A 27,303-nucleotide genomic window follows, 5' to 3' on the forward strand; every position below is an offset into this window, starting at 1 on the left:
TGTAGAATAATTCAGAATGTCTCTCAAGGACTGTTGTGGAGACAGCACAGAACTTGGAGCAATGTCCCTTAAAGAGGTGTGCTATTTGCCACCAAGCAGGCAATACCACTGGTGACATTATTAGCTCTTCTCTGCCCCATCTTCTCACCCAAGTAGCCACAGGGAGGGAATAAGAGCCATACATATATTACCCAAGCACTGGTACTGTCATGACTAGGGCTTGCTGTGAAATCTGCCAAGATAGGTACCTGGATTAAAAAACAGGCACAGTGCACTGAATTGAGTTGTGTGTCCTGGGATGGCAGGTCCTCAGGCTCCACTCAGAAAAAGAGAAATAAAAGCAGCAAAGAAAACAGTTTTCCCACTGGGCAGCACAGAAACACCTCAAACAGCAACAAACACAGAGGTGTGAACAGCTAAACTGTGCCACCCATCACTGTGGGATGGTGCCATGAGCTGACGAAAAGGGGTGATTAAATGGGGTCTGATGCTGTATTTCCAGGTGCTTCGAGGTACCAGGCAGCACTAGGTCATCTTCCCAAAGTTCTTGCTCTCACCTAGAGCTGACAGCCTTCTGATCCCTGATAGGGATGCCTGCCTTATTCTGCATCTTCCCATTCATCTCTCTCATTGTAGTTGAGTTTCTTGCTTTATTTTTAGATTTAGTGGTAGCTAAACCAGTGGCAGTGGTAGCTCTCTCCCAATATAGAACTAATCTGAGAACTGATTTCACACCACATTTAATGGTGGCGACACAATAGTTTTTCATATGGGACAGGCCCAAATCTGGTATTCTGGTCTCTAAAGCTTTCTTTTTTCTTTTCTGTTATGGTCAGTATAAACATCTGCTGCAAGGGGACTAAAGCAATACAGCAGTAGGATATTCTGGGATGACATTTAAAATTTTGAAACAGCCTGGGACCTTCCTGACCCTATGCTGGTCTTAGTAGGACAGGCATATGGTAATTTCAAACCAGTTGGCCAGTTTGATCATTGTATTACCACTTAATGAACTTTAAATTTGCAATCACAATGTTAGGCAGCTATATTAACTGCTTCATTAGAAAAGCAGCATGGTCATGAGGAAGATGTTAGAGATTTAATTTACTTTCTGCAAGGCAAACAAAAGAATTCTCCAAAGTCTTCCTGACACCATTACTCACTTTGCATAGTACCTTACTATTTAAGCAATCCTGATTGCAGTGGTCCACTCATTTTGCAAGCTGCCACTTCATATCAGGAGGGTCAATGTGATCCACTCCAGGAGTGCCACTGGAGTTTCTTCTGAAAAATGCAGAGTGAATTTTAGAAAACACTCCATTGATCTTGCTGGGGAGTGTGCCTTCACAAAGGTGGTATTTCGGGCCACATATAACCTCAAAGAATGAAAGTCTGACCTCATGATAATCAATAGATGCTCTTCCCACCCACTTCAAGTGAAACCAGGAACTCACCCATCATGATCAGCGTGTCTGCTGAGATTACCATTCAGTGTATCCTCACTTATAAATCAGTGTGACCTGAAACCAGCCAAGTGTCTGGGTCTGCTTGCAGTACTAAATATATACCTTTGTTTCTGAAACCAGTTCAATAATGGAGTAATTTACGAATCTCGGATGTACTGCTACATTAACAACACTGTGCAAATGGTTAATCAATAGGTATTTAAAGACAGCAGGCTGAAATATTATTCAAACAAGACTGCAGCCACTAGAAGTTATTCCCTACCCAGACATGCAGTCATCTAAAACTCAGAAGCTGGATTATAGACTCCTGCCATGAGGAGGTGGCAGCGCAGCCTCGTATTTCAGATGAGATGAAACTTCTCAAGGCCATGAGTTCAAGCTGCCAGAGCTCAGTGGTAGATAGGAGGAGCCTCTCTGAGGTGAGCTGTTGCTGACCCAGAGGCACTGCCATTCTACCTGCTGCCTTCCTCAGAACTTTGGCTCCTGCCCCTTCCTTGGCAATCAGCCCCTTCCAGTCACAGAGCCCCATGGCCAAAGGTGCGCACGGTCCCTGCGTGAAAGTAAAACATCTTCTTATCTACAGCCATCAGCTGACCTACTTTAGTGATCTGCTCTAGGAGATTAACCTTAGCCTAAAAATACCTACTTCTCTCCCCTGACTGTAAGAGAGTGAGAGCAATCTGCACAGCTCTCTGTATTTACCCTGCAGAAATATATATTTAGGAGGGAGGAATCCCAGCTTTGCTGACAGATTTACTGCTGGGATGCTTTCAGCAGAAGAGCCAGGCTGGCCATGGGGAGACTTTTAGTGGCTATGATGAGGGAATGGAAGGAAAACAGAAGGCTCTCCAGGCTTTCCTTCTTCCCACTCCTTCCCTCGTTTCCTCATGGAAGACAACGTGAAATGATTGTTTCCTTTGAAGAAGCCTGCAGAGCTGGGAGTGCAGCAGCGCGAGATCCCAGTTCAGGCTAACGTGGGATCTGTCAAGGAAGTAGGAGGACTCCCTGGCTCACCAGAGGCTGAGGTGTCATGAAGGGAGCTGCCAGGCTTGGAAACTGAAATCCAAGTTTCAGCTGTGTCTTGAAGCTTTCACCTCTCCCCCCAAAAAAACCCTAGGCAAGTCATTTTGTCATAAATGTACTGCAGTGGCACAGGGAGGCTCTAATTGAACCTAGGGACCCATAACGACAGAGGCAATAAAAGCAAGTAATGAACCACTTTATCTTTGCTCAGAAGAGACTGTAATTGCTCTTTGCCTCCCTTAACCCCACCTGCAAAATGCAAGCATCAGAGACCTACCATTCGCACACCAGCACCATGAGAATTATTTCAGAAAGGTTTATGAAATGCTTACAAGCCATGGAAACAGCCACCTTAGAAAATAATAGCCATGAAAACCTGACTTACAAGCAGAGGAGCAGTATTTACCCATTTGTCCCATTTACAAATAACACCCCATTCACCAGTGGCATAAACCAGTGACCTACGGTTGTCAACTCTAAGCCCTTGCTGTGGCTTTTGGAGCATTATGGGCCCAGCAATGTGCAGGTTTGCACTTAAGAGTCATTTAAAAGCTTAAGCACATTAAGCTCATAGTCTCTGCATGTTGCTTTCCACTGCTGGCAACTCCAATTGAATCACTTCTTTCCTGTAATCAGGCTGTCGTGCAGCCTTTAAATTTAGGCTGAAATCTCCAGAGTAGGAAAGGCATGTGAGTGTTTATACCACCAGCAAAACACCTGGATCTCCACACCTCTCAACTACAATTGTGTCTAGACAAACAACCACCACTGAGTATCTCCACACCAACTCCTTCCCATGCCTAATCTTTTATTTCGTTGAGCTCAAAACCACCACTGGTTGAGCTTTTCCCCCCCCCAAAAAATGATGAGGAGGATACTCCCTGGGCAGGTGGCTCACAGCCCTTCAGCAGTGACCATTCAAGGGGCTCTCTGCAGCTGGTTGCCACTGGTGCAGAAATTGCCACTGGTGCCCTCAGGGAGCTTTCTTGATGACACGAAAAAGGCTTTCACTAAAGGCATTCCTGCTTGTGAGGTGGGTGCTCTGGGCTGGTAGGAACCCAAGCCCCCAACCAATGCAAGTCAAGGGGGTTTGTAGCTTGGGGTCAGTGCTGGCTGCCAGGCAGATGGGGAAGACAACAGCTTTTTGGGATGACATGGCAAATACTCTGTGCAAGTCATTGTTCTTTCCAACCTCCCTTTTTTTGCTGTTATGAATCTAAAGGTCTTCATAACTTTATGAGTTTCATAAAATGATGTTATGAGTTCATAAAACTCATAGAACCATGGAATCACAGAATAGTCTGGGCTGGGAGGGATCTTAAAGATCATCTCGTTCCAAGCCCCCTGCCTTGGGCACGTTCACTTCCCTTTAGACCAGGCTGCTCAAAGCCCCATCCAGACTGGCCTTCCAGGGAGGGGGCAGCCACAACTTCACTGGACAACCTGTGCCATTGTCTCAATGCCCTCACAGTGAACAGTTTTTTCCTAATGTCTGATCTCTACCTTGTCCCAGATTAACACCATTACCACTTTTCCTATCACCACCTACCCTTGGGAGAAGTCCCTCCCCAGCTTTCCTGTAGGCCCCAACTCACTGGCTTCTAAAAAGGAGGTGACCAGAAGTTGGCTGAGCCAGAGCTGGACAGTGCCTCACAGGGGAGCAGTCACACACCCAGAAGACTGGTCTGTAGCAAATGCCATGCCTGTTTTTAATGTACTTTTAAAATTATCTGAGTGCAAACATTAACCATGCATATGTGACAAAGTCTTTGAAAAGTTAACTACTGACAGTTAGTGCAAATGCTTAAAGAGTACACTGGCACTGTTACTACAACCTTTCCTGGAAAATCCTGGAGTGTATCATTGTAATGGGTGAAGAAAAACTGACTAATCTGATAATTTCAGATAAGGAGCTCTTATAAAGGGCCCTTTTTCCTTTCTGTCTCGCTAAAAGGCATCACTCTTATAAGAAACCCACCAGACAAGTGAAAAAGTTGGGGTCCAATTCATTTGCAAGTTCTCATGCCGACTGGGGGTCCAGAACAATAGCTGCTGCGGGAATTTGCACCAGAGGACCCAGGACCAGAACCCTACATTTTAATTTCTAAGTAGATTCCTTCTAAGAAAGCATCTTAGAACTCTGAAATACTTCAGTATTACAGTATTTTTGCTTTTATGCACCTTTCTTGCTGAATCTCCTGCCCACCAGCATCTCCTCCTCCAGGCTACAGTGCTTCACCCTGACTGTGGGACTCAATGCAAGGAAAAAACTGCTGGCAGCACTGACAGCTCAAAATATTGGATGTAAAGGTGTCCTTACTGCTATAGGTACTTATCTGAAATCAGTACAGGCTATGCTGTACCACCCATGAGAAAGCTTAAGTATTGATCGGTATAACTTGCTCACCTCAATGCGGGAGAAACAGCACAACTTATAGCTAAGATGCTTGCAGAAATGGTAAAAGTTGTTGCTACTCTGAAGAACCCTACTGACTTTTTTATTAAAAAAATGTGAAAAATGTGGCTTCCAGCAGAAATAACTAAAATAGTACCTGGGAGAGATACAAAAGCTTGCCACCAACATATGGAACACCTAACTAATCCACAGCAGTGACTATTTCTGAACAAATCACAACGAAAGTATGTATTTCTGAGCTACTGGTGTAAAGAAAAATTGACTTTAAGTTACTCTGACCAGCATACAATACACTTATCTAAATCTGAGCTAGTATTGCAGAAAAATAGGAACTTGTAAAATATGATTCATCTCATCCTTAGGGAGGTATCAAAAATAGGTCTGATGAACCACACTACAGAAGTACTTACTTCCTTTCAGTGGCCATAAAGGGAGTTTAGATACCTGTGACATATCTATCTTTCTAAAATTGTCACACATCGATCCTGTCCATTTGCCATGGTTTTGCTGTTGATGCAAGACTTTTAATGTGAGCCACACCATCACACTCATTCTGCAGCAGTACATTTCCAGCTCCCAGAACAGGTAAGAGCAGAAGCAGATTTGGGGGAGTCTAGTGGAACTTCATGGCCCCAGTGAATCCCTATGAATTTTTTACTATGTTTAGTCAGGAGCCTGTGTATTAACAATTTCTGTGTAAAAGAATTGAATTTTTTAAACAATGCAACCCCAACACCAGTCATGTGTCCGTGATTTCAAGGAAACTCAAGGCAAATAACATCAATACCATTATGTGGTTTCCATCTCCTCCACTCATTCTAAGGGTTGTATTCTGTGCTTTGCTAGCTAAGCATGAGTAAAATTACATCTCTGCTTCAAGCTAGCTGTCTAGAATGCCTGCCTGCCTGATGCTGCCACAGGCATTTTATTCATGCACACATTCATTTTATAATATGCCTGGAGACCTAACCTCTGAAGAGCTAAAAATTAGGGGAGAAAAATTCCAGACCAACTGGTGTTGGGTAACTGGTGGTCACGTTGCAGGAGGAGGAACAGAATAATATATGACTGAATTTTAGCATTCACCTAGCTTCACCTTATTTCAGTCATTCAGTGTCTATTGCAATGGAGGTGTCTACGTAACCCATGATAAACCTTAGAAAAATTTAAAAGACATGACAGGAGTGAGCATCTCTGTCCTTTGACTGCAAGAAGAACTTCTATACACTGCATAAAGGCCAAAAATATAATTTCTATATTAGATGGATATTGCCTTAAATTGCAAAATCACAACTTAGTCTTGAACTTGGCCACTCAGCACTTCACAGGGAACCTCTCTGACTCCCTCCACGTGCCCTTGCATGAAGAAGGCACTGACACTTTCCAGTAAAGTCAAGAAGCCGTGTTTCCTGTCTCCATACTGAAGGATGGACTTAGGAGCCATCTGATAAAGATGAATAATACAAAAGTTCTGCCTCTACATGTGACACTGAAGTTACAGCACTCCCTGGGAGAAACATGGGAAACCTACCAAAGAGCCATTTCCCCTTTTCAGAGTCTCCCGAAATTAACATTTGTCTTTATCATTCATTTATTTGTATTCTTACACAAGACTTTTATCCACAGATTTTGAGAGGTTTTGAATAGATTCTTTATATTTTACTAAACTAGACCAGAGACTCTTTAGAGGGAGCATGTTTTGAAGTTCTCTGCAACGTCACAGGAGCTAAAAGGGGAAAGCACAAACCCAAGAAACCCCCACACGTGCTTTCACCTCACATCTACCTCACATAATTCTTAGCAATGCAGGGAAACATCACCACCAGGAGAATGTTCTTATAATACTTTTTCTGGAGAAATTTCACAGTGGCTGCAGGTGCATGGATAGCTTGTGAACTGTGAGTGCCTCAATGTTGGGTGTTGCAGTAAAAAAAGGACAATGATGAAATTACACTCTCCTCATTGATCTGACTTCACCAGCCTTCTTAAAAGAAAATAATTTGAGCCTGCCTCCTGCTACAGAAATAGCCAGCTCACTTTCCTTTATCAAAGACCATAGCAGACACCGTGACTGAACTTGAGCTGTTAAAAAGGATGATGTACAGAAACTGTGTTAACTATTTTCTTCAGATGCTACAAACTGTACCCAGTGCTGTGTTCTCACAAACAGCTGGGAAGCTTCCTTTTGCATCAACAGTGATCAACCTTTGCCATCCTCATGGATGAACTAAATTTATCAGGAATAAATAGCAGGCCTGTTTTTCCCCTGCTCATGAGCTAGGGGGAACTCATTATTTTCAGAATATTCATTAGATTCTCCACTTACTCTAAAAATAGTAGGGTATTTTTGCAGCCAAGGGACTAGTGGGCAGTGGTTTCATCCTTTTTTCTGTTCCATAATACAAGATCTGATAACTACAGGTACTAAGATGCTGTGCCTTCAAGAGACAGTGGCCATAAATAGACTTCACACTGTCAAAGCACTGGTTAACATTCATTAAGAGCAATTAACTAATTCATCTTCAGGGCAATCCTGTGAGCTAGGTAAAACTGATATAATTAATGCACGAGTAAAATGAGATTTAAGAGTTAAGTCAGTTATCTGGGCAGAGGTCCTCATGGTCTAGTGGATTAGACATCTGTCTCTCCAACCAAAGAAGTTGAGTCTAATCCTTTTTCTGACATTGATTTGCTGTCTGACCTTATGGAAAGTCAATTAACTTCTCTGCCTGAGCTGCCCTAGAGATAATAATACTTACCTATCTGGTGACACATGGGTGTTTGGAAACTGTACTAAGCAACATTTTTAACATATTTTTAAGGTTATCAGTGGAAGAGGTAAAACATTTGAGCTTCCTAGCTTTAAAGTTCTTGCTGTCTTCTCTAATTCCTCCTCCCAGCCCCAGAAATAGCCTGGGGGAAAGGAGGAATTTCTTAGGCTAAAATCACAGAATCAGAGGTTGGAAAGGACCTCTGAGATCATCAAGTCCAACCCTAATCCACTACCACTGTGGTTACCAGACCATGGCACTGAGTGCCACATCAGTCTCTTCTTAAAAACCTCCAGGAATGGAGAATCCACCACCTCCCTGGGCAGCCTATTCCAATGCTGATCACCCTCTCTGTAGAAAATTTTTTCCTAATATCTAAGCTAAACCTCCCCTGGCAGAGCTTAAGTCCCTGCCCTCTTGTTTTACTGGGAGCTACTTGGGAGAAAAGATTGACCCAAACCTGGCTACACCCTCCTTTCAGGGAGTTGTAGAGTGATGAGGTCTCCCCTGAGCCTCCTCTTCTCCATACTAAACATGCTAAAAATGCTGCTAGCAAAACTGTGTATGGCACCAAAAGAACTAATCAGATATTGTTTGACCAGCAAATTTATTTAGAACATAAGTCAGTGCTAGAAGTGCATCAGAAAATTTATTTTAAGCTTGGTCATGGAAGAAACCAGCATCCTTTGCATGCTACCATGAGGTAATGAACAGGCTGCCATGGACATGCTCACCAAGCATTCCTGGTTCAAAAGGACAGAGTCTGTTTGTAGAGACCCAAGAGCCAGTGCTCATGCATATCCCTAGCTCTCTTGCCCCTCTAAATGAGATTTCTGCACAATAATTTCTATAGCTAGCAGGGATGCAAGCTTGGAGGAACAGTATCCCATACATGTACCTCTTGAAGCATATCCACTTGATCTTTCCATGTCTGAGCAATGGGGCATTGTACTTAAGAGGATGACAACTAAAACCTGTTTTGTTCTGTTCAGTAGATGCCATGCTTGAACTTCTGTTCTCTTGCAGCAGAGCTTTTCATACTGTGCCAAAGAGCATTAAGAAGTACTACTTCTGTAGTTGGCATTTGAACTTCTTAGCAGGTATCTAGGCTGGTGGTATGTACCTTTATACTCCTTTTCCCATATTTGATCTTGCTTTTAATCATTTCTAAAAAATATTCTGTTGCTATAAATATAATGCTGCCTACCCCCATGAAATCTCCCTCAGTTCTAATAAAGCAAGAAACCAGCTAAACAGGACATAACAATTCAACATTTACCTTTATTTCTGTGAGCAAGGTTAGCATCCCTCCTCTTTAATACTGGAGGAAACATCACGGTTTTTTCCCTTTTTCTTGCTGAATTATAGCAGGTGCTGTGAATGCTCATGCAGCCAGAAAACCAATAACCTGCTCCTGCCTCTGATGTGGCACTGACAACTTCTTGGCATCCTTTCTAGTGCTGGTCCACCCATAAGCTGACTGGTTTGACCCTTCTCTCTCCACCTTCTGACCAGTTAGCACTCATCTTTCCTCCACCCTCCCAACCCTACTGATAATGTGTTTTACATTTACTTTGATGCCATTCAGGCTTCAGGCTCTTCCAAATCCTTTTTGCTAAGAAGACTATTTGAAAGAAACCCTTTAGGGAAAGACAGAGGGGAAGACTAAAGCAGAAAGGCCATATACTCGTGTACAATATGCCCTCGTAAGCTTGGTCTTGATGCAAGCCTTAAGATGACTTAATGCAAACCTGTATTGCTGTAACTAGGGAATAAATATTTTATTCTCCTAAAATACATTTGGCCTAATTTAATAAACCCTGACTTAGTGGCTGTTACTTGTGTAAACCTCGGCATACTAAATCATAATAAATTATTAATGAACTGTCAGATAAATAATAGAGATACTCCCAAGGCTGAAAGTTTGCCTATAGCTTTTCCCTATGTATTTACTTACTGCAGAGACTACTGGTGTGGACTAGCACAGGCCAAATAGCTTCACATCTACACACTGTGGAAGAAATTAAAGGTGACTTCTAATAACTTATAAAATATACTTTAGGATTTTATACTCAGCATGACAAGGAGCATGAACTAAACCCATATTTAGCCCTCGCATGCCTAAAATATGCCTTTACAGTGCTGGATCTTCCCTGGGTTAAAATTACCTGTGTGCTAATAGGTGATTAATATGCAACGCATGAGGCAAAGCAGAATGTATAATTGCACTCAAGTTGCATGCTTAGGAGGTTTTTTGTGTGTCTTATATGGAGAGCTGGAACTTGTACCTTACTGCACCTAGGCTACTAATGCATTGAAGCATCCACTTAACTTTCAGGTTGAGCTTCAGATCTCTGCTGCATCAGGCTCTTTGTTTAAATATGTATATTTTAGTTTACATTGCATATTTTGTGAGACTTCATAAAACCACCCAACATTCCAATTCTACAGTCTGTACTAGAAACCAACAAGTGTGACTTCAGCTTTATCTATTGATAAAGAATATGTAATACCTGGAGGGACAATTTATTTTTCTTTTTCATCATAATTTTTCCCAGTAGCTTTTGTTTAACCCTATATGGAAATAATGACACTTTCCTATGAGATGTTTCCCCATTTTTAAGTTTGGAATGGAACAGATGATTTATATGTAAAAAAAGTTGAGTGTAAAGGTGTTTGGACCTTCAGATTTATCTTGGCTTTGTTGTAAATTAATGTTGCTGAAGTACATGGACACACTTGAACCTGCAGTGATGTTATAAAATACTGGTGGTTACTTGGATGAAACTAGGTCTGTCTGTATTGGAAGAGGGAGGGAAATCAGTTCATCTTAAGTTTGGTAATTTGGCAATCACTACTGTAAACAGTATTTTTACTTCTTAGTATGATCACTAGAAGACAATACATAGCCAGGATTAAACCAGGGCAAAGACAGAAGATAAAGGCAGGGCTTAATCTTTCTAGGATTAGTGACTTTAAATTGATACAACTGAAAAAACACTGAAAAATGCTGAAGTTAGGTGGCTTCAGGGACTAGCAAAATGCCTTCCCTCCTTGTTTTCAAAAGTCTTTAGAGACACTGACTGCACCAGGAACCTTTGATTTGATTGCTGAAATAAAAAAATATCTACTGTAGTAGCCTCATCTCTACTTTAATTAGGAGCTTTGTTTTTAAATATAGCCATCTGATCCCCTGAGGTTATTTTTAAAGTAAGCTTCTAGCAAGGCACCAGTGGGGTGGATTAGAGGCTTGGAATTGAGGAAAAGGCATTGTTCAGCTTGTTTAGAATAATGTGTGCCTATATACATGTGTATGCAACATCATGTAACAAGATACAGGACTGGATTTATTAAAGCCAAATGAAAGATATTTTCCCGTTTAATATTCTAGATCTCTTTAAAAATATGAGATGTAGAGCTATTGCACCGCAGTCTGATTCAAGTAAATACCACAATAGTACATCAAACTGATACTTCCCAATGAAAGCTCCATTTTTCTACAAATATAAAACCAAGTTATCAACTTAGCTGTCTGCATCTGCTGCTCCATCTAACAGTGGTTGTTCCACTTGATGTGGATAAAGAAGACATATCACCCATCAGCTCACTGTTTATTAAAGAGCATGCAAGTATTAGCTGAAAAGCAGCAGTGCCAGATAAAGCATGTTCATGGAAAATGAGAAGCAGAGTAGCAGTAGAGGTGGCAGACTGGGAGTGCTAATGAGCAATGTTAAAAGGGGAGGGGGCTTGGAAGGTTAGTTGAAGACATGGCTGTACATGAAAAGCCAAAAAACAATGGATTTTTCCAGTTCTTACTTCAGAAGAGAACTTACAGCTTCCAAATTTTAGTGGGCAAGCATGTGCGTCCATGGGGAAATCTTCAAGCTGCATGGGACACTCAGCAGAGATGGTCAATCTGTGGGGAAGTAAGAAGAAAACACATAAATTTTTTCTGGCACCTGCCTTTTAGGTTTCTCATGGCAATCCATAAGTGCTGATACAAGCACTTCTTCCTGAAGGTCCCTTGCTCCTGCTTAAATCACAACAACTATGTGTTAAACTGTGAGAAAAGCCAGGTAGACCACCATGCTGTAGGACTTATCTAGTAACACTGAGACATGTTAAATGATTTTATTTATGTAAGCTGACCCAATAAGGTAATCCTTTACTATTAATATGTGAAGGAAGTCCTGTGCTGGAGCTGCTGCCTGGCACCTTATCCAACAACCCCTACTCTCTCAGCCTGTCTTCCCAGGAGTGGTGCTCCAGTCCTCTGATCATCTTCATAGTCCTGCTCTTGACTTGCTCCAACAGCTCCATGTTCTTCTTGTGTTGGCGGCATCAGGACTGGACACAATACTCCAGGTTGGGTCTTACCAGAGTAGAGTAGAAGGGGAGACAGCACAGTAAGATTCTGTTTTGATTGCGCCATTTTGATATTTGCATAACACAGATGGTTTGCTCAGGATAGTGAGGATGCAGATCTCATTTTACATTATGAATACTCTCATGACTTCCTCATTTCATGCTGCTGTTCTGCCTCAGAGGCAGCAGAGCAGAGACACTCAAAGGTTCACAGGCTGCCCAGCGCTGGGGTGACGCAGAGCACTGATGGAGGGCAGCTTGATTCCTTATCCAAACTGTTGCCTGGGGGGCAAAATTCTGCAAAGTAACCCCCAACACCCTACTACCAGAATGCAAAAATACCCTTTCCTACCAGAACAGCTGCAGGTAGCCATACTCCCCAGCTGTGTCTACTGCTTTGTATTAGCACACCAAAGTGAGTGTTCCTGCTAGGTGAACTTCTATCCAAGGGGATCATAACGGGTGACAATCTGTCCTTGCACTGATGGCACAGCACTCAGCCAGTCCAATTCAGTACCACACAATGATGCCTTGCTGGGGCACTCCAGCTACATGGACAATAAACTGTGGGAAAGAGCTCCTCTCTCTGCCAACGCACAGAAATTCTGGAGCTTTATCAATAGCTGGAAATGGCAAAATAAGCACAGAAAAATGCAATGGGTTTGTTGGCTTGAGATTGTATCCTGAGGATGATCTGGGAAATGGAGGGGAAAAGGCAAACTGCAAATTGTAATAGAAAATGTAAAGATAAACACCATACAACACAAATGAAAAAAAAAACGAGTTCACAACAGAGGTAATGTATCATTTGGTAAGAATAGACAGGAAGTCTACAATATAGAAAAGAAATTACTGAGGCCTGAGATACCTGCCTCTAGGCAAAACTGTTCTTGGACTTTATTTTTTGTAAAAGAAATTTTAAAATCACTAAAATATGGAGTTGACTGCAGTGGAGATTGCCCTTGGCACCAAAGCCAGCAAAGCCACATTTACTGAGAGTGCTCCATGGCTGAATTTAGCAAGCTGGTTCTAGTAGCATCCTGCCCAGAACTTGCATCCTTTTCATAAAAATCACTCTAACGGGCACTTGAAAGCAAGGCTGCCATCTCTCCAAAGTGTGACTCTGTTTTCTGTACCAAGTATTGCAAATGTAATTTTCTTGATAAATTCAGAAACCTTGCTCCAAGTGCCAGAAGAAAGACTGCATGTTTACTGCAGTCCATCTATTATCTGTCTACCAAAAGTTCAAGTATGTTGATTTGAAAGGCTGCAGCCTGACAACATTTTTAATACATGTACTTGCCATCTGCAAACACCGAAGGAAGGGTTCTCCATATCTATCTTACCAAGACAGCAGCTGTGGAATAAGGAACTGAAGAACAATTTGATGCAAAATTACTAATAAGACCTTCTGTTTCATCTGATTGTCCTATGAAATGTATCTCCTGAAATAACCCTTGAGTGTAATGGGGGAGGCTGCAGACATTCCTCAACTGTAAACATGGAGAAGTGAAGATGAGGTGAAATTTAATTAGTTCCTCCAGAAATTATTTTTGCCTATCTTAAATGGAAAGGTAGCACATAAGGCTGGAGGGCCCCTGGCTGCCACTATCTGTCCCAGAAACCATATAGACCCTGATGGTGTCAGGGTCACTCGTGCTTCCTCTTTGAACTCTATCCAGCAAAAGGCAGCACATCCCTTAAAAGTATAGTGCCTGATATGGTCCTCTGGGTCTAGCCTCAGGGTGGGGAGAAGTGAGTTTAGCAGCTGCAAGTGTTCTTGGATACAGCCTCTTTTTCCATTAACATGAATGCTTTGGATGAAGAAATTGGTTTTGCTTGTTGCCATCCATATCTAAATGCTTCTTTCCTTTTCCTGTGCCTCTATCCTAGGGCCAGCTTTAGTCTGGCCATCCTGAACAAATGAACTGGCTATACCTATTTCTCACACACTATTCTTAAAATGCATGGAGCCAACCCTCTTATGTAAATTTTAGTGCTCAGTGAACACTCATCTACCTACCTCGTACAAATTGTGCATTCCCCAAGGCTTGTGAACTGTCTTATAATGGGCAAAACAACAGGAAACTTGACTGTGGGTTCTAATACACCACATAAATGTCACCACCCTCAATTTCTGCAGGGAGCTCTGTGCCCAAGAGAAGCTGTTTTTCATTACTGTGTGAGGACCTGAAAAAAAGAGTCACTAAATTGACTCCTAGTTCAAAGAGACTGGATTTTCTACTTCGTGCAGGGGAAAAAAAAAAAAAGAAAGCAAAAAAAAAAAAAAAAAAAAAAAAAGCAGCATAGCAGCCATTTCCTGCACTCTTGAGGCTGGAAGCATGGGTCACTGCACACAGATTTGCTCCCAGGTGCAGAGTACAAACTAAATATTCACATCATAGCTCCAGGAATCACAAAGAAATTGGTATCTGAGTCTGGTCCTTCAAACATCAGCTGAGATGATATTTGCACACTTTGGCTTTTAATATTGTGTCAAAGCTTAGGTAACCTTTGCATATCCTAGTTTACACAGACGATTATAACAAAATTTCTCCCGGTTTGCATTTATGGAAAGAAGAGAAAGGAGGTCTTGGCATGCATCTGTAAGAAACAGCCTTTGCCTAATCCTTTTAACGTGGTCACTCCAGAACGATTTTGCTGTGCTTGCTGCCACACAGTTATCTGAGCTAGAGGCAGTCTCCAAACCAGGATTTTTCCATCACAGCAGAAGCACTGCTCAAGCTGCAGTTCTTTCAAACAGAAGCATTTAAAAGCTTCCCTCCTCCATCATCATTCTGTCTTAATAGAAGACCTGTGGGATTAGTTTCACTCAGACAGAGGTTTTAACAAGATTATGGGTGGCTGTTAAAGGTCCTTTATGATGGGAAGATAAAACTCTTGATTTTATTGAACTTAATGGTAAAATCTCCCTGACTTCGATGGGGCCAGAATTCATCCAAACTACGTAACAAACGCTGGTTACAGCTGTTGATCTATTTTCAACAAAAAAAATTCACTTTCATAATGTTCCAAATACTTACACTGCTATCCAAATGTTAATCAACCAACATAATGCTACAGAATACTTTAACTATCTGAAAAAATAGTTAGGTCTACAAATAATTTCACTTACCATCCATAATTGCACAGGAAAGTTTAATCAAAGCTTTGTTATGTATAGCTTTTACTTTAGGAATATAAAGTGATTACTAATGTTCTATTTCAACACAATGTAGACAGACAAGTGATTACCCATCTAAGAAAAGCACAAAAATTCAAGTAGTGAGACTTCCTCGCTCCAGAAAAGTCACCTTCAACCATTTCCACTGGAGAATTAAGTAAGATGTTGTTTTCAAAGAAGCTGTTGCTTCCTAACAGATGAGGGGAGAAGGAGGTGTTAGAATCAAAGATGTTAAAGGATGTGCTAAAGAAATAAAAGCAGATGTTTGGGAGCCCAAAGTACTCCATCCCACAAGTGCCTGTCTTAAGGGGGATCTAGGGACCTCATCCCTGTTCCTGTGATTTCCCTCAATGCAAGGAGCATCTGGTCCTGCTTGTGAGAAGAGCTGTGAAACTCAGCAAAGCTCTCATCTTTCTGCTACCCTGGAAGTGCAGAAAACATTTACTGGAGTATTATCTGCATCTGCCAAGCAGGGAGTGAGGGCAGTCACCTGCCCAGGAATCCAACAGATGAAACTGAGAAACAGAGCTGATGAAACTTGCTGTTTCTTATCAGCTCCTAGCTTTTATAAGCCAACAAATTAAACCAGAGAGCTTTAGTAGGAGAGGGGAGCACAAAGGAAGAGTCCCCAGTGGCTTTTGGTAGAAGTTAACTCAAAGTAAGTGTTGAATACCAAGAATTACTGAGCAAGGGGACACAAGAAAAGTTTTGTTGTCTCTGAAGTCCTGGAGCCAGAGAGACATGAAGCTCTTCTGCCTGTTTGTCCCAATATCCAAACTGTGCCCAGCTGTGTCTTCTTCATTGTGTATTTCTGTGCATTGCTCTTGCCCCTGAATAAAGGGAGCATTTTAATGCTGTGCTTTGGCCTTACCCATGCTGGGAGGCTCAGGCCAGAATTGGGGCAGAAGAGCCAAAGTGCCCTTCCCAGCATGAGGCAAACCATTTTCCTTTTAAAAAAAGGCAAAGTGCTTGCTTTAAATTCATCCCAAACCTACCTCAACACCTCCCCCCACATAGCAAAAAAAAAAGAGTTAAATGGATCCAGCCTTACCCAAGCCATATCCAACCCCAAGGAGCTGGCTGGCTCCCTGCATAGGGAGATGGCAGGGTCAGGTCAGACCCAGCTCAAGAGCCAACTCCAGGAGGAGCTCCCCTGGGTACCTGCTCTGAAAGAACCTTTACAGAACAATTTGAGCCCTAGCAGTATCTCCAGGGGCCACTCTCACACGCTCATGCAGATAAAAGAATAATGGAGTGCTGCTGCTTTAGGGTATGTTTTCAAACTGTGAACACATTGCTAGCTTTGGGAAATTACTCATTTAGCCTTGACTCAGGACATGACTATTTACCTGTGTACTGTGATGTCTTGGGAGCACTTCTATAACCAAACTGTTAATCCTTTCAAAGGGTTTTAAACAAGTTTTAACAAGTTTTTAAGCAAGACGTGTTTAAGGCCCCAGCACACTAAGTGTGTAATCCAGGGAACTGGTGTCTCCTTATGTTTCTTAAGCAAATTACTAAATGTAATGTTCTGCCCCTGTACTGAGCGCTGGTGAGGCCACACCTCGAGTGCTGTGTCCAGTTATGGGCCCCTCAGTTTAGGAAGGAGATTGAGGTGCTGGAGCAGGTCCAAAGGAGGGCAACCAGGCTGATGAAGGGACTCGAGCACAGACCCTATGAGTAGAGGCTGAGGGAGCTGGGGGTGTTCAGCCTGGAGAAGAGGAGGCTCAGAGGAGACCTCATCACTCTCTGCAACTTCCTGAAAGGAGGGGGTAGCCAGGTGGGGGTTGGTCTCTCTTCCCAGGCAACTCTCAGCAAGACAAGTTGTGCCAGGGGAAGTTTAGGTTAGATATTAGAAAGAATTTCTTTACGGAGAGGATGATCAAGCATTGGAATGGGCTGCCCACTGAAGTGGTGGGATTCTCCGTCCCTGGAGATATTTAAAAAGAGACTGGATGTGGCACTTAGTGCCATGGTCTAGCAACCGCAATGGTGGTTCAAGGATTGGACTTGATGATCTCTGAGGTCCCTTCCAACCCAGCCAATTCTATGATTCTATATGAGCATATGTATATTTATATTTATACACACACATTCACACACATACAAAGACCTTTTTATATTGTTTTTTTTATAATAACTTTTTATAAAACCTTTCTCTGTTCTGAAGCACTTCCCATACAGTCCTACCAAACCTGTTGCTGGTGGCAACAATGGGTTACCTAACCCAGCACAGAAACATTAGGATGTGGATACACACTGAGGCATGGTATTGACAGCTTTAATGTTACATGTTATTGACAGCTTGAAACCCATACCTGTCTGGCTTACTGCAGCGTGCCTCAGGGGGAGCAAAGTGATTATTCTTGGTAATTCAAACACTGTCTTGCTCATGAAACTCCGTCACTGTGTTGGACAAGAGGCAAAAATCCAGACTCAGGGCCTTGTTCTGCACCTCTACATGGGATGTGGAGGCAGTTCACCACTGCTTTTTATTCATACCATGGACTGTACACTCATTTCTTTGGAATCAACCATACAAAGTGAACATAGAACAGAAATTAAAGCAAGGAGCTGGTATGAGGTGGTCTTCAGAAATTTCTGTCAGCCCATTTTTCCTTTACAACCACTCTGCCAAGAACACTAGCCTTTCCCAACTTTCCTATGATACTGAGATGTGTTACTAAATGTGCTTTGAAAATTCCACAGGGAAGACTAAGAGCTCTAGTTACTGATGGTTTTGTGAACTGTAAATACATAATTCAGATGCATGGTGTACTTGGCAACAAAGCTCTTATTTTAAACAAACCAAATCCTTAGCATAGCTTATGCTGAAGTGAAAAACCAAAACTTTAATTGCTTAGACTAACTGTGCCAGAGACTAGGTTATGCTGAGATGATCTGAGGTGGACAGGATTGATCCCAAAAGGTGTGCCACTATAGGAATTACATCCCTGCATGTGGAGCACCTTGGCGTATCTAGAGCACTCTTAGATGGGGGGCAGGGGAGGATGTTCAGCCTCTAGACACAGGCAGAATGGAAAAGGACAATGAAATAACCAATAGGAAAGAATCATTATTCCATCTTCTAGTAAAAGTTTTTAGTACAGGTGATACTTTTCATACTGCAGTATGAAATCCAATGGATGGAGCACTGAGTTTATGCTTATCCATCCTTGCCATTCAAGATGTCTAATGAAGTCCATAAGCAAGGTAAAACTTGCTGGAAGAAACTGTTTCATATCAGACTAATCTGTTGGCAGTCAATTCCTTCTTTAAGTTCTCTGCCTTTAGCTTTCCTATAAGGAAACTTTAGACCAACATGGTTATGCAGCTATGAATGCTATAGCACCATCACACCCATCTCCTAGATATTTTCACTTTAAAACTTCTTCAAGCTTTCTTTGCTGGGCCCTCACACATCATGAACTACCTTGACAACTCATAAGAAAAGTCTTCAAATCCCTCCTCTCTGCCGTAGCTTCTATTTTTGCTGAATTCTTGAATTTAAATCCAAAAATCTATCTAGTACTAGCAATGCTGAGAAGCTGATGCAGTTGTTGATGCAGGTAAAATAGGAAACAATATCTCAACCAGCCCACACTTCATTATGCCACAACACACATTATGGGATTATGATCTGGCAGCCCTAAATACAGAGCTGAAATCCTCAGTTGTTTTCCACAGTTCAGATGAATGATCTAGAGCTCCAAAACACCTCACCAGTTTCCTTTCATCAGCTCACATTATACCCTACCCTATTCTTATTCACCTCACATTTCTGTGTCTGCCTCCCAGCTCACCTGTCATCAAGATTTCCTGCCTTTTGTGTCACTTCAGTGCTTCTCCATGCCTGTGTGAAAGGGGCATGCATCTAGTGATTTGGTGAGATGCTCTTTCACAGGGAACCGTGTGTGCCTGCCTATTTGTATGTACCCCTATTGGTACATGGAGGACGTTGCTCAGCCACCCAAGCAGGACATTATTATCTGGTTTTTATGCCTTGTCTCCAAAATGCTGCACATTCCTGATTAGTACAGCCTTGAACTGCCAGGTAAAGGGGCAGGCTGTGGGTGTTTGCTACTCCAGGGAAAGAGCCCTCTGCTCCCTCAGCTGTTTCACACCATAAACAGCCATTAAAAAAACCCCTCAGTTAACCATCTGCTTGCTATTTATACCACCACCAGTGCTAGCACCTGCTACAGGGTAAGAACCTGTTTGCTGTCGTGCAACCTGAGAGAAGGAAGGTCTGAATCTGAGTAACATTTGACTGCCCCATGCTAAACCATGTCCAACTATGCATTGTGTCCACCCAGATCATCTCGAGAGAGAAGACACAGTTGTGCAGATAGATGGGAGCTTCCTGCTCCTATAAAAATCCATGGGTTACAATTTCCCTCAGGCCATGCACCCCTGTTCCCTTGTAAGTAAACAGGGATAGAGCTGTGCCTGCACCCCAGTGACAAGTCAGCTCAGTCACACCTTCAGAATAGACAGAAAAGCAAGAGTAGGTAGAATAGAAAGATACATATTCCACCACTGGACTGAAGACGCCCAGAGATAGTGGTTTGAATTTAATCACTGCTGAAATTAATTTTCTAACTGGCATTTTTAAGATGCAGAGTTAATGGCAAAAACACAGTGGATATTTATTGTTTTGATTAAGGAGGTTTTGCTAGTTTTCCTTATATTTTAGCTTAATCTCCAAGTCAAAACATTTTTTTTTATTTTTTTACATGGACAGGATACATGAATGCATTAACCACTGAACATATGACTGGAGCAATGAATAAAGTCCAACTGAGACACTAAACTAATACAGTTTTCTCATCCTTTCTGGTCCTGAAGTTTCCTGGCTCAAATTTCTGACAGGAGTATGCAAAGGGAAAGCCAGCCTTGCTTGCAGAAATTCTCCCTAGGTTTTTATACTTGATACAGTGCATATAATGGACACAACCTCAGAATTTTAGCTAAAGCCCGGAGTTGCTTCATCATTTAGAGCAACCAGATAGAAATAAGTTTGGAATTTCTTGAAGGATGTAACATGACTGTAAGATACAAAATGTGTATGTTCTTTAAGGAAATTTTAATTTAACAGTAGAAAACGGAATAACTCAGGCTGAACAGCAATGTAAGATAAGCTGAGTTAGAAGCTAACAGAAGGTCTTCAAAGACAATGTCTTAAGACATCTACAGAACAGAGTAGACTAAAGACTAGAAACAGGCACTGCCAGAAGACTACTCATTTAATGACAAGCCATGTGCATTTTTGCATCTGCACCATCACACCAAGACACCTTCCTGTAGAAAGGCTGAAGAAGCCAAGTAGAAAGGAATGGAAACAGAATCATGGAACAGTTTGGGTTGGAGGTGACATTAAAGCTCTAGTTTCATGGGCAGGGACACCTTCTATTAGACCACGTTGCTGAAAATCCCATCTATCCTGGTTTTGAACAATTACAGGGGTGGGAAGCCACAAATTCTGTGGGAAACCTGTGTCAGTGTCTCACAGTCCTCATAGTGAACAATTTCTTCCTAATTAATCTCACCTACCCTCCTCCAGTTTGAAGCCATTACCCCTCACCTATGGCTACATGCCTATGTAAAATTCCCTCCCCAGCTTTCTTGTAGGACTCCCTCAGGTACTGGAAGGCTGCTATAAGGTCTTCCCAAAGCTTTCGCTTCAGGATGAAGACTATTGCTATCCATGCCCACTGCACAACTTTACTCATCTTTATATATTGGTATATTGATTTGACGAAGCCTTCAGAGAAGAGCAAATTACCAAGAACTTCCTACAGGGTAACTGTGATATAATACAATCTAGGATTAACTTCTGACTGCACCATAATATGCTTATTGGATCAGATGTTTTGGAAACATCTTAGATCAGGCTCTTGCTGTCTTCTGAAGCACCTCAAAGCTGCTCTCCAGCCTCCCTAAGCCCTTTATTCTTCACACTTGCACTTTCTGACTACTTCAGATGTATATATCAGAACCAGCAGTACCTTCTAGTTATTCCTGAGTGACCATCATCAGTACCAAGTATCCTGCTCCCCAAACCCCATCCATTCCCATTTCTCATGGACATTGGAAAGTTTTCAGACAGCTTGACAAGGTGCTGGACCACCTCATTTAAACTATATTTTTATCTAGAAAGGTTGGACTAGATGACCTTTGTGGTCCCTTCTAATCTGGCTTTATAGAATTCTATGATTCTTGCAGAATCCTATCTCACTTAAGCCCTTAAATGCATCTTCCTGATCCTCCACTCTTCGCTTAGCCACAGGTACCCCAAACCCACCAGCAGCTAACTGGACTCTGGCATTTCCTTGCTAGACAATTCTTTCCTCACCAACATTGTATGGGACTCTTCACTTGACCTAAACAAGCACAGGCAGGACTGCAAATTATTGGGGTTTTTTCTTAAGCTACATGTAAGGTGCTTTATATTCCCTCCTACACTCATCAAGACGAAAGCGGGGGATGGAACCCAATTTAAGCACACTCATATGTGCTATGCATGCACGACCTTTATGTTACATGGAGAGGAAAATGCTCAAGTCGTCCACAGCACAGCTGCTGGCCACAGCATCCTGTAGCTTGAAGTGGCTGGCACACTATACATCTCCACGCTACATGAGTATGGGGATGGGAAATACCAATGGAAATAACCAAGTAGGATGGGACTCGTTACTCAACACAGACATCAGTAGTAACAGCAGTTACCCTAGGCTCCTTTTTCTGCCACTGTGAAAAAATAGGAACCCCTAAAGTTTGAGTGGAGAGGAAAAAGCATCTTTCATACTGACGTAGACAGCTGGAATAATGCAGACATCTAACTCCTTAAGAAAGTCTCTCTGTTCACTGAGAGCAATTCTGAGCCAAAAGGCTCAGCTGCAGTCATCAACATTTCAAATGAGTAAAAGCAGCTGAGGTGAATCCCACCCATCCTGCCCACTGCACTCCACCACAGCATATTTTAGATTACTTGTTGGCAGTCTGATGTCTCAGCACAAACATAAATGTACTTCAGGGGACCGTATTTCTGAATAGGTGGATGAAGATTTTAATTTCAGTCTAAGTGAAATGACTAGGGAGTTCACAGTAATGTTATCTTCCTCTGGTAATAATAAAAAAAGATAACATAGCCAGAACAATTCTTCAGCACCTACCAGGTACTCTCAAAAGCCCAGCTTGCAGAAGCTGGGACTCCACTGTAGATTTGGGTAAAGAGAGTCACCAGCTTAGCTGTGCTTTCTCAGGGGTCTTTGGGGGGCACAGCATCCCTCTGGTTTCTGTTCAGTCACCCTATCCCCTCCATACATTCCTGGGACATAAGGTTGTGTCTGCCTCTGTGCTCAACACAGGCCTGGAATCTAAAGTCAGACCTTTTGTAACCCCTCAAATTCCACGCAGACACCTCCCTCATCCAAGGACAGGCTGGTTCAGGTTTGAGTTTTGCCTTTTAATCAATTCTGCCCTTGCTGTGTGAGTTCCCATCTTTGTGATGGAGATCTCTGCAGGGCTCTCCCCACTTTCATTATCAGCAGAACAGGCTATTGTCACTCACTGTTCATAGGGACTATATTTGGGCAAGTCACAATTGCCCATTTTGAATGTTTTACAACAGTCTCCTCTGAGGCCTTTCTCTCCCGGTGGGCAGCTCCAGCCATGGATTTTTCAGAACAACAAATCTTGATTCCTTGAAGGACTACTTTTGAGAAATGGGGCAACGTGCAATCAAAGCAGAGATGGGTAGTGACAGGCTTGGTGTTGAAACAGGAATCCTGCTGCTATCCTCAGGGCAGGGCCCCTCACTTCAGATACCTGTTTTCTTTCGCTCTGAATTGATGAAAAGCAGCTGAGTCTTTGCCACCACAGCAGTTTTTCATCCCTCTGCAAGATTCAGCTCAAATTATATTTTTCCTTCCAGTTTCAGTCAGTTTGAGGCTTGAATATGAAAGTAAAGGCAGCAACAGTAGCACAGGGAAAGGAAATGCATATTTGTATGGCTTGATAGCTCCTAATTAGTTCTGTAATGTTTACACAATGCCCAAAAGCATTAACAGATCCCTTTATGTAAATATAAATGGATGCATAAATGAAATCTTCCCTTTAAAATAAGAACAACATACTCAAATTGAACAGAAATCTTCCCATCTAGATGGCTGGCTGATTGAAACTAGGAGTTGATTTTAAATCATAGATTTGCTGGTTACTTCTTCCTCAGGACCATGCAAGCAAACCTGCATCTGGGCAAGGCTGCCTTCTGGCAAAGTCAGCACTTGAGAGCCCACACATTTTTCATAGCATAATTCTCTCTTTAAAAAACCAAGCAAACAAAACCTGGTTTTCCCAATGAAAGTCTTGAAAGCAGCCATATATCTTCCAGTCAGCTGGTCTTATAATCAGCATCTCTAGAGCATAAAATAGTCAGCTTGCTAATCAAGTGCTTCATAGGAGAGCAGCCTTTGTGCTAACATGCACCCAGGGCACATGTACACTTGCATATACGGTTTTAATGCTCAGTGTTAATATAAGAAACAGTATTTTCAGCCTAGATAAGACTGTGTATTTACAGCAGAACAGCAAGTAGTGAGGTTATGCTGCCATCAAGCGGAAAACCAGCTTGAACTGCTAAATTTCCAGAAGGAAAGGTCTTCCAGGAGTTGTACCAAAAGGGGTACCAAAAGGGGTACTTCAGGGCTGTACCAAAAATTTTGTAGTCTCTCAACACTATACAGGCAAATAACTGCAGTCTCCAGCTTCTAAATTATGCATTTGCAGGTTAATGGGACAGATGTAACTGCAAACACTCTCAGCATCTCTGGAAACCTTCCGTTGCCATAATAATATGGGGAAAAAAATCTGTTTGCATGTTTTTCAGATATATGACTGTGTCACATTTAAAATCTAAAATTATATCAGATACCTGTTGGTCTTAGTGGTAGCAAAAGGGATTGGGATCCTTTCAAAATGACAGTGAAGAAGGGGATCTAAGGAGTCTAGCCCTTATGATGACACAAAAGATTTTTCAGTATTTCAGCTTGAAAAGGTAAGTTTGTAAAGTTGCTTAAATCACTGTCCCCATTTTTTTCAAAGTTTCATGGAATAAGCAAATTTTATGCTTTTTTACACTCATTTCCCAGATAAGATAAAATAAATATCTTTGAAGTTTTTAAAGGGAAAGAATAAAATTTTTGCCTTCATTCACAAAGCTATTTTATATACAGATTAGTGAAATAAGAAATATATTTGGTAGTTCTTTTTTACCACAGTGCTCTTAGTAAAAACAAAATAATAAAATCAGCTTTTAAAAAATAGAGATCTGGACAATGCTCCCCTCTAGGGGCAGGAACAGAATTTGCAACATCCAATTCAGCAGTGTGTCATTTGTAAACCACATTAGCAAAATAAAACAAGTAAGGTCTACCAAATCAAAGACAACAGATTTAGGAAGTCATTCCCTGCAGAGTATGCTGCTGCCTATGAAATCTGTATAAAGAGCATAATTCATGCAGATATATTCATCCAGAAAGGTTTTAATACTAGATGTATATAGAAGCCAACTCGCCAGATTTCCCTAGCAACATACATCCCGTCAACTTCTTGCCTAGACAACACATGATGAAATGCAATATGCAAAGAATATACTTTTCATTGCAAATAAGCATATGTGCCATGAAAACGTTTGTACTGACAAGTGCTAGAGCTTGAAGTTTGCTCAGCTGATCATACTCTGTAGATCTGGAAGTTTAAAAGGTGGAAGGTCAGCAATGGCTCGGCTGCATCCCTCCTCTTCATTCAGGCAGCCAGATGCGAGGTTGCGAAAGCAATTCAGGCATCTCTGTCAATGACAGAGGGTCCAATCCTCCCTGCATGGATTACTCCTACGTACAGTCTGGGAAGCTCGCAATTCCTCCTTAAAAACAAGGGGAATGCAAAGCTAACAGAGGGTTGTCTCCACATCCCCAAAGCCTGAGAACTGAGTAAGCCTGGCAAGAGCTACAGGAGATGGGGTTGAAGTACCCACCAGGACCCAGGCCCTGCAAAAAGTGCATCACTGCTAAGACAAGCAGCTCCTGCCTCAGAGAGCCCAATGCCGCCTGTCTTCTCACCAAAGGCCATGCTGGGTAGCACTGCTGAGCTGTTACTTTCACTGGTACATGGAAAGGCAATGAAGGGGTAAGCTGCATGTCCCAGCCACCTCTGCACAGGTTGGGACTGGATCCTCAAGCCACCTTGTGGCAGAGCATCACTCATGCTGCTTAAAAACTCATCACGAAAAACTGCTACCTCTAAAGTAGCACAGCTGCATACATCTGACAGCAGCAGTCTCTTGACTTGTGTTTCAACAGAATAGCATGAACATTCTTTTATTTTTAAAGTTATTCCTTGCAATAGTGGAAGGAAAGCTATTTAAAAAACTTTGCGCTCCATTTCTTATCACATACACCACGGTTAGTGGGAATTTATTTCCACACACATGCACACCCACATACAATACTCTACTAAAAAAAAAAAAAAAAAAAAGTTATGCTACATATTTTTCAGGTTACAGAAGCATTCTGTAGCCTACAAAAACATCAACCCTAAAGAGCTTTCCTCCTGTAAAAAACGGGGTAAAAGGGACTGAGTAGGACGATGAGAAAGGCTGAATCAAACCCAAATTTTTCTCCAAGCAATTCTCCAATTTTTTTCTTTTTGTGTATGCCAAGCAGGGCATACTGGCAGGACTGTCTTTTTCCTCGATGTACCTATAGTCTGTGGCACCTAATGTGATGATTCCCTGCTGCAGTTGCAGGAGAAGCACCTCCTCAGAGTAACGCAAGATTCAGCAGGGAGCTCACCTTGGTCTCACTCAGCTCAGCTCATTGCCTCATGAACTGGTGCTTTGCTGCATTTCTTTCACACTGCTTGCACAGGAAGCACAACCAGGAGCAAATCTGCCACAGCGTTTTGCCCCAGGCTGACTGCTAGCCTGGTCTGGACTTTACTTACTCAGGTAATTTACACAGATAATTGGGAATTGCCTCTGTCTTTGGAGTTCTAGTGATGTATCCCTAGAGGCCATGAGGCTGGTTTCAAGGTCAGTGTTACCAATATTTTTGTGAACTACAGGTTTCTCTGATAGTTATGCTTTAATTCATTGAAGCACCTATGTGTATACTTTCAGCATTTCAGGAGTTTTATTATCGTGAAGATCACAGACTTGGGGCTAATAAGAAAAGCATAACACTTAGAAGAAAAGAAAACAAGAGGGTTTTTTTCCTTCTTGTAAACACAATCTCTGTCATGTCTTCTACCACTAGCACAGTTACAACTGTGATGCTCTAAAACTGTAAGGGTTTATGTAAGGATAGCTTACTTCTCCTAAACAGCTTTTCCTTTCAGAAGAAGGGACTTAAGGCTAAGGCTGAAGGAAGGAAGGAAGGAAGGAAAGAAAGAAAGAAAGAAAGAAAGAAAGAAAGAAAGAAAGAAAGAAAGAAAAGAAAGAAAGAAAGAAAAGAAAGAAAGAAAGAAGAAGAAAGAGAGAAAGAAAGAAAGAGAGAAAGAGAGAGAGAAAGAGAGAGAGAAAGAGAGAAAGAGAGAAAGAGAGAAAGAGAGAAAGAGAGAAGAGAGAAAGAGAGAAAGAGAGAAAGAGAGAAGAGAGAAAGAGAGAAAAGAGAGAAAGAAGAGAGAAAGAAAGAGAGAAAGAAAGAGAGAAAGAAAGAGAGAAAGAAGAGAGGAGAAGAGAGAAAGAGAGAAAGAGAGAAAAGAGAGAAGAGAGAAAGAGAGAAAGAGAGAAGAGAGAAAGAAAGAAAGAGAAGAAAGAAAGAAAGAAAGAAAGAAAGAAAAGAAAGAAAGAAAGAAAGAAAGAAGAAAGAAGAAAGAAAGAAAGAAAGAAAGAAAGAAAGAAAGAAAGAAAGAAAGAAAGAAAAGAAAGAAAGAAAGAAAGAAAGAAAGAAAGAAAGAAAGAAAGAAAGAAAGAAAGAAAGAAAGAAAGAAGAAAGAAAGAAAGAAAGAAAGAAAGAAAGAAAAAACCTGAAATAAAACTTGGGAAAGCCTCCAGGTGCCTGCCATATGGAAGTGTAA

At 41.8% G+C, this 27,303-nt stretch overlaps 1 protein-coding gene across 1 annotated transcript in view; it reads right to left on the minus strand.

Moving 5' to 3' along the window:
• The window catches only part of GABRA5 (gamma-aminobutyric acid type A receptor alpha5 subunit), a 57,245-nt gene that overhangs the window by 17,556 nt on the left and 12,386 nt on the right, over positions 1 to 27,303 (minus strand). The window contains exon 6 of the mRNA XM_030451394.1: positions 11,510 to 11,592. Coding sequence (XP_030307254.1) covers positions 11,510 to 11,592 — 83 coding nt within the window. The remainder of the gene's footprint in view (positions 1 to 11,509; positions 11,593 to 27,303) is intronic.

This window comes from Calypte anna, chromosome 1 (genome assembly GCF_003957555.1).
Source record: "Calypte anna isolate BGI_N300 chromosome 1, bCalAnn1_v1.p, whole genome shotgun sequence".
Taxonomy (NCBI): domain Eukaryota; kingdom Metazoa; phylum Chordata; class Aves; order Apodiformes; family Trochilidae; genus Calypte; species Calypte anna.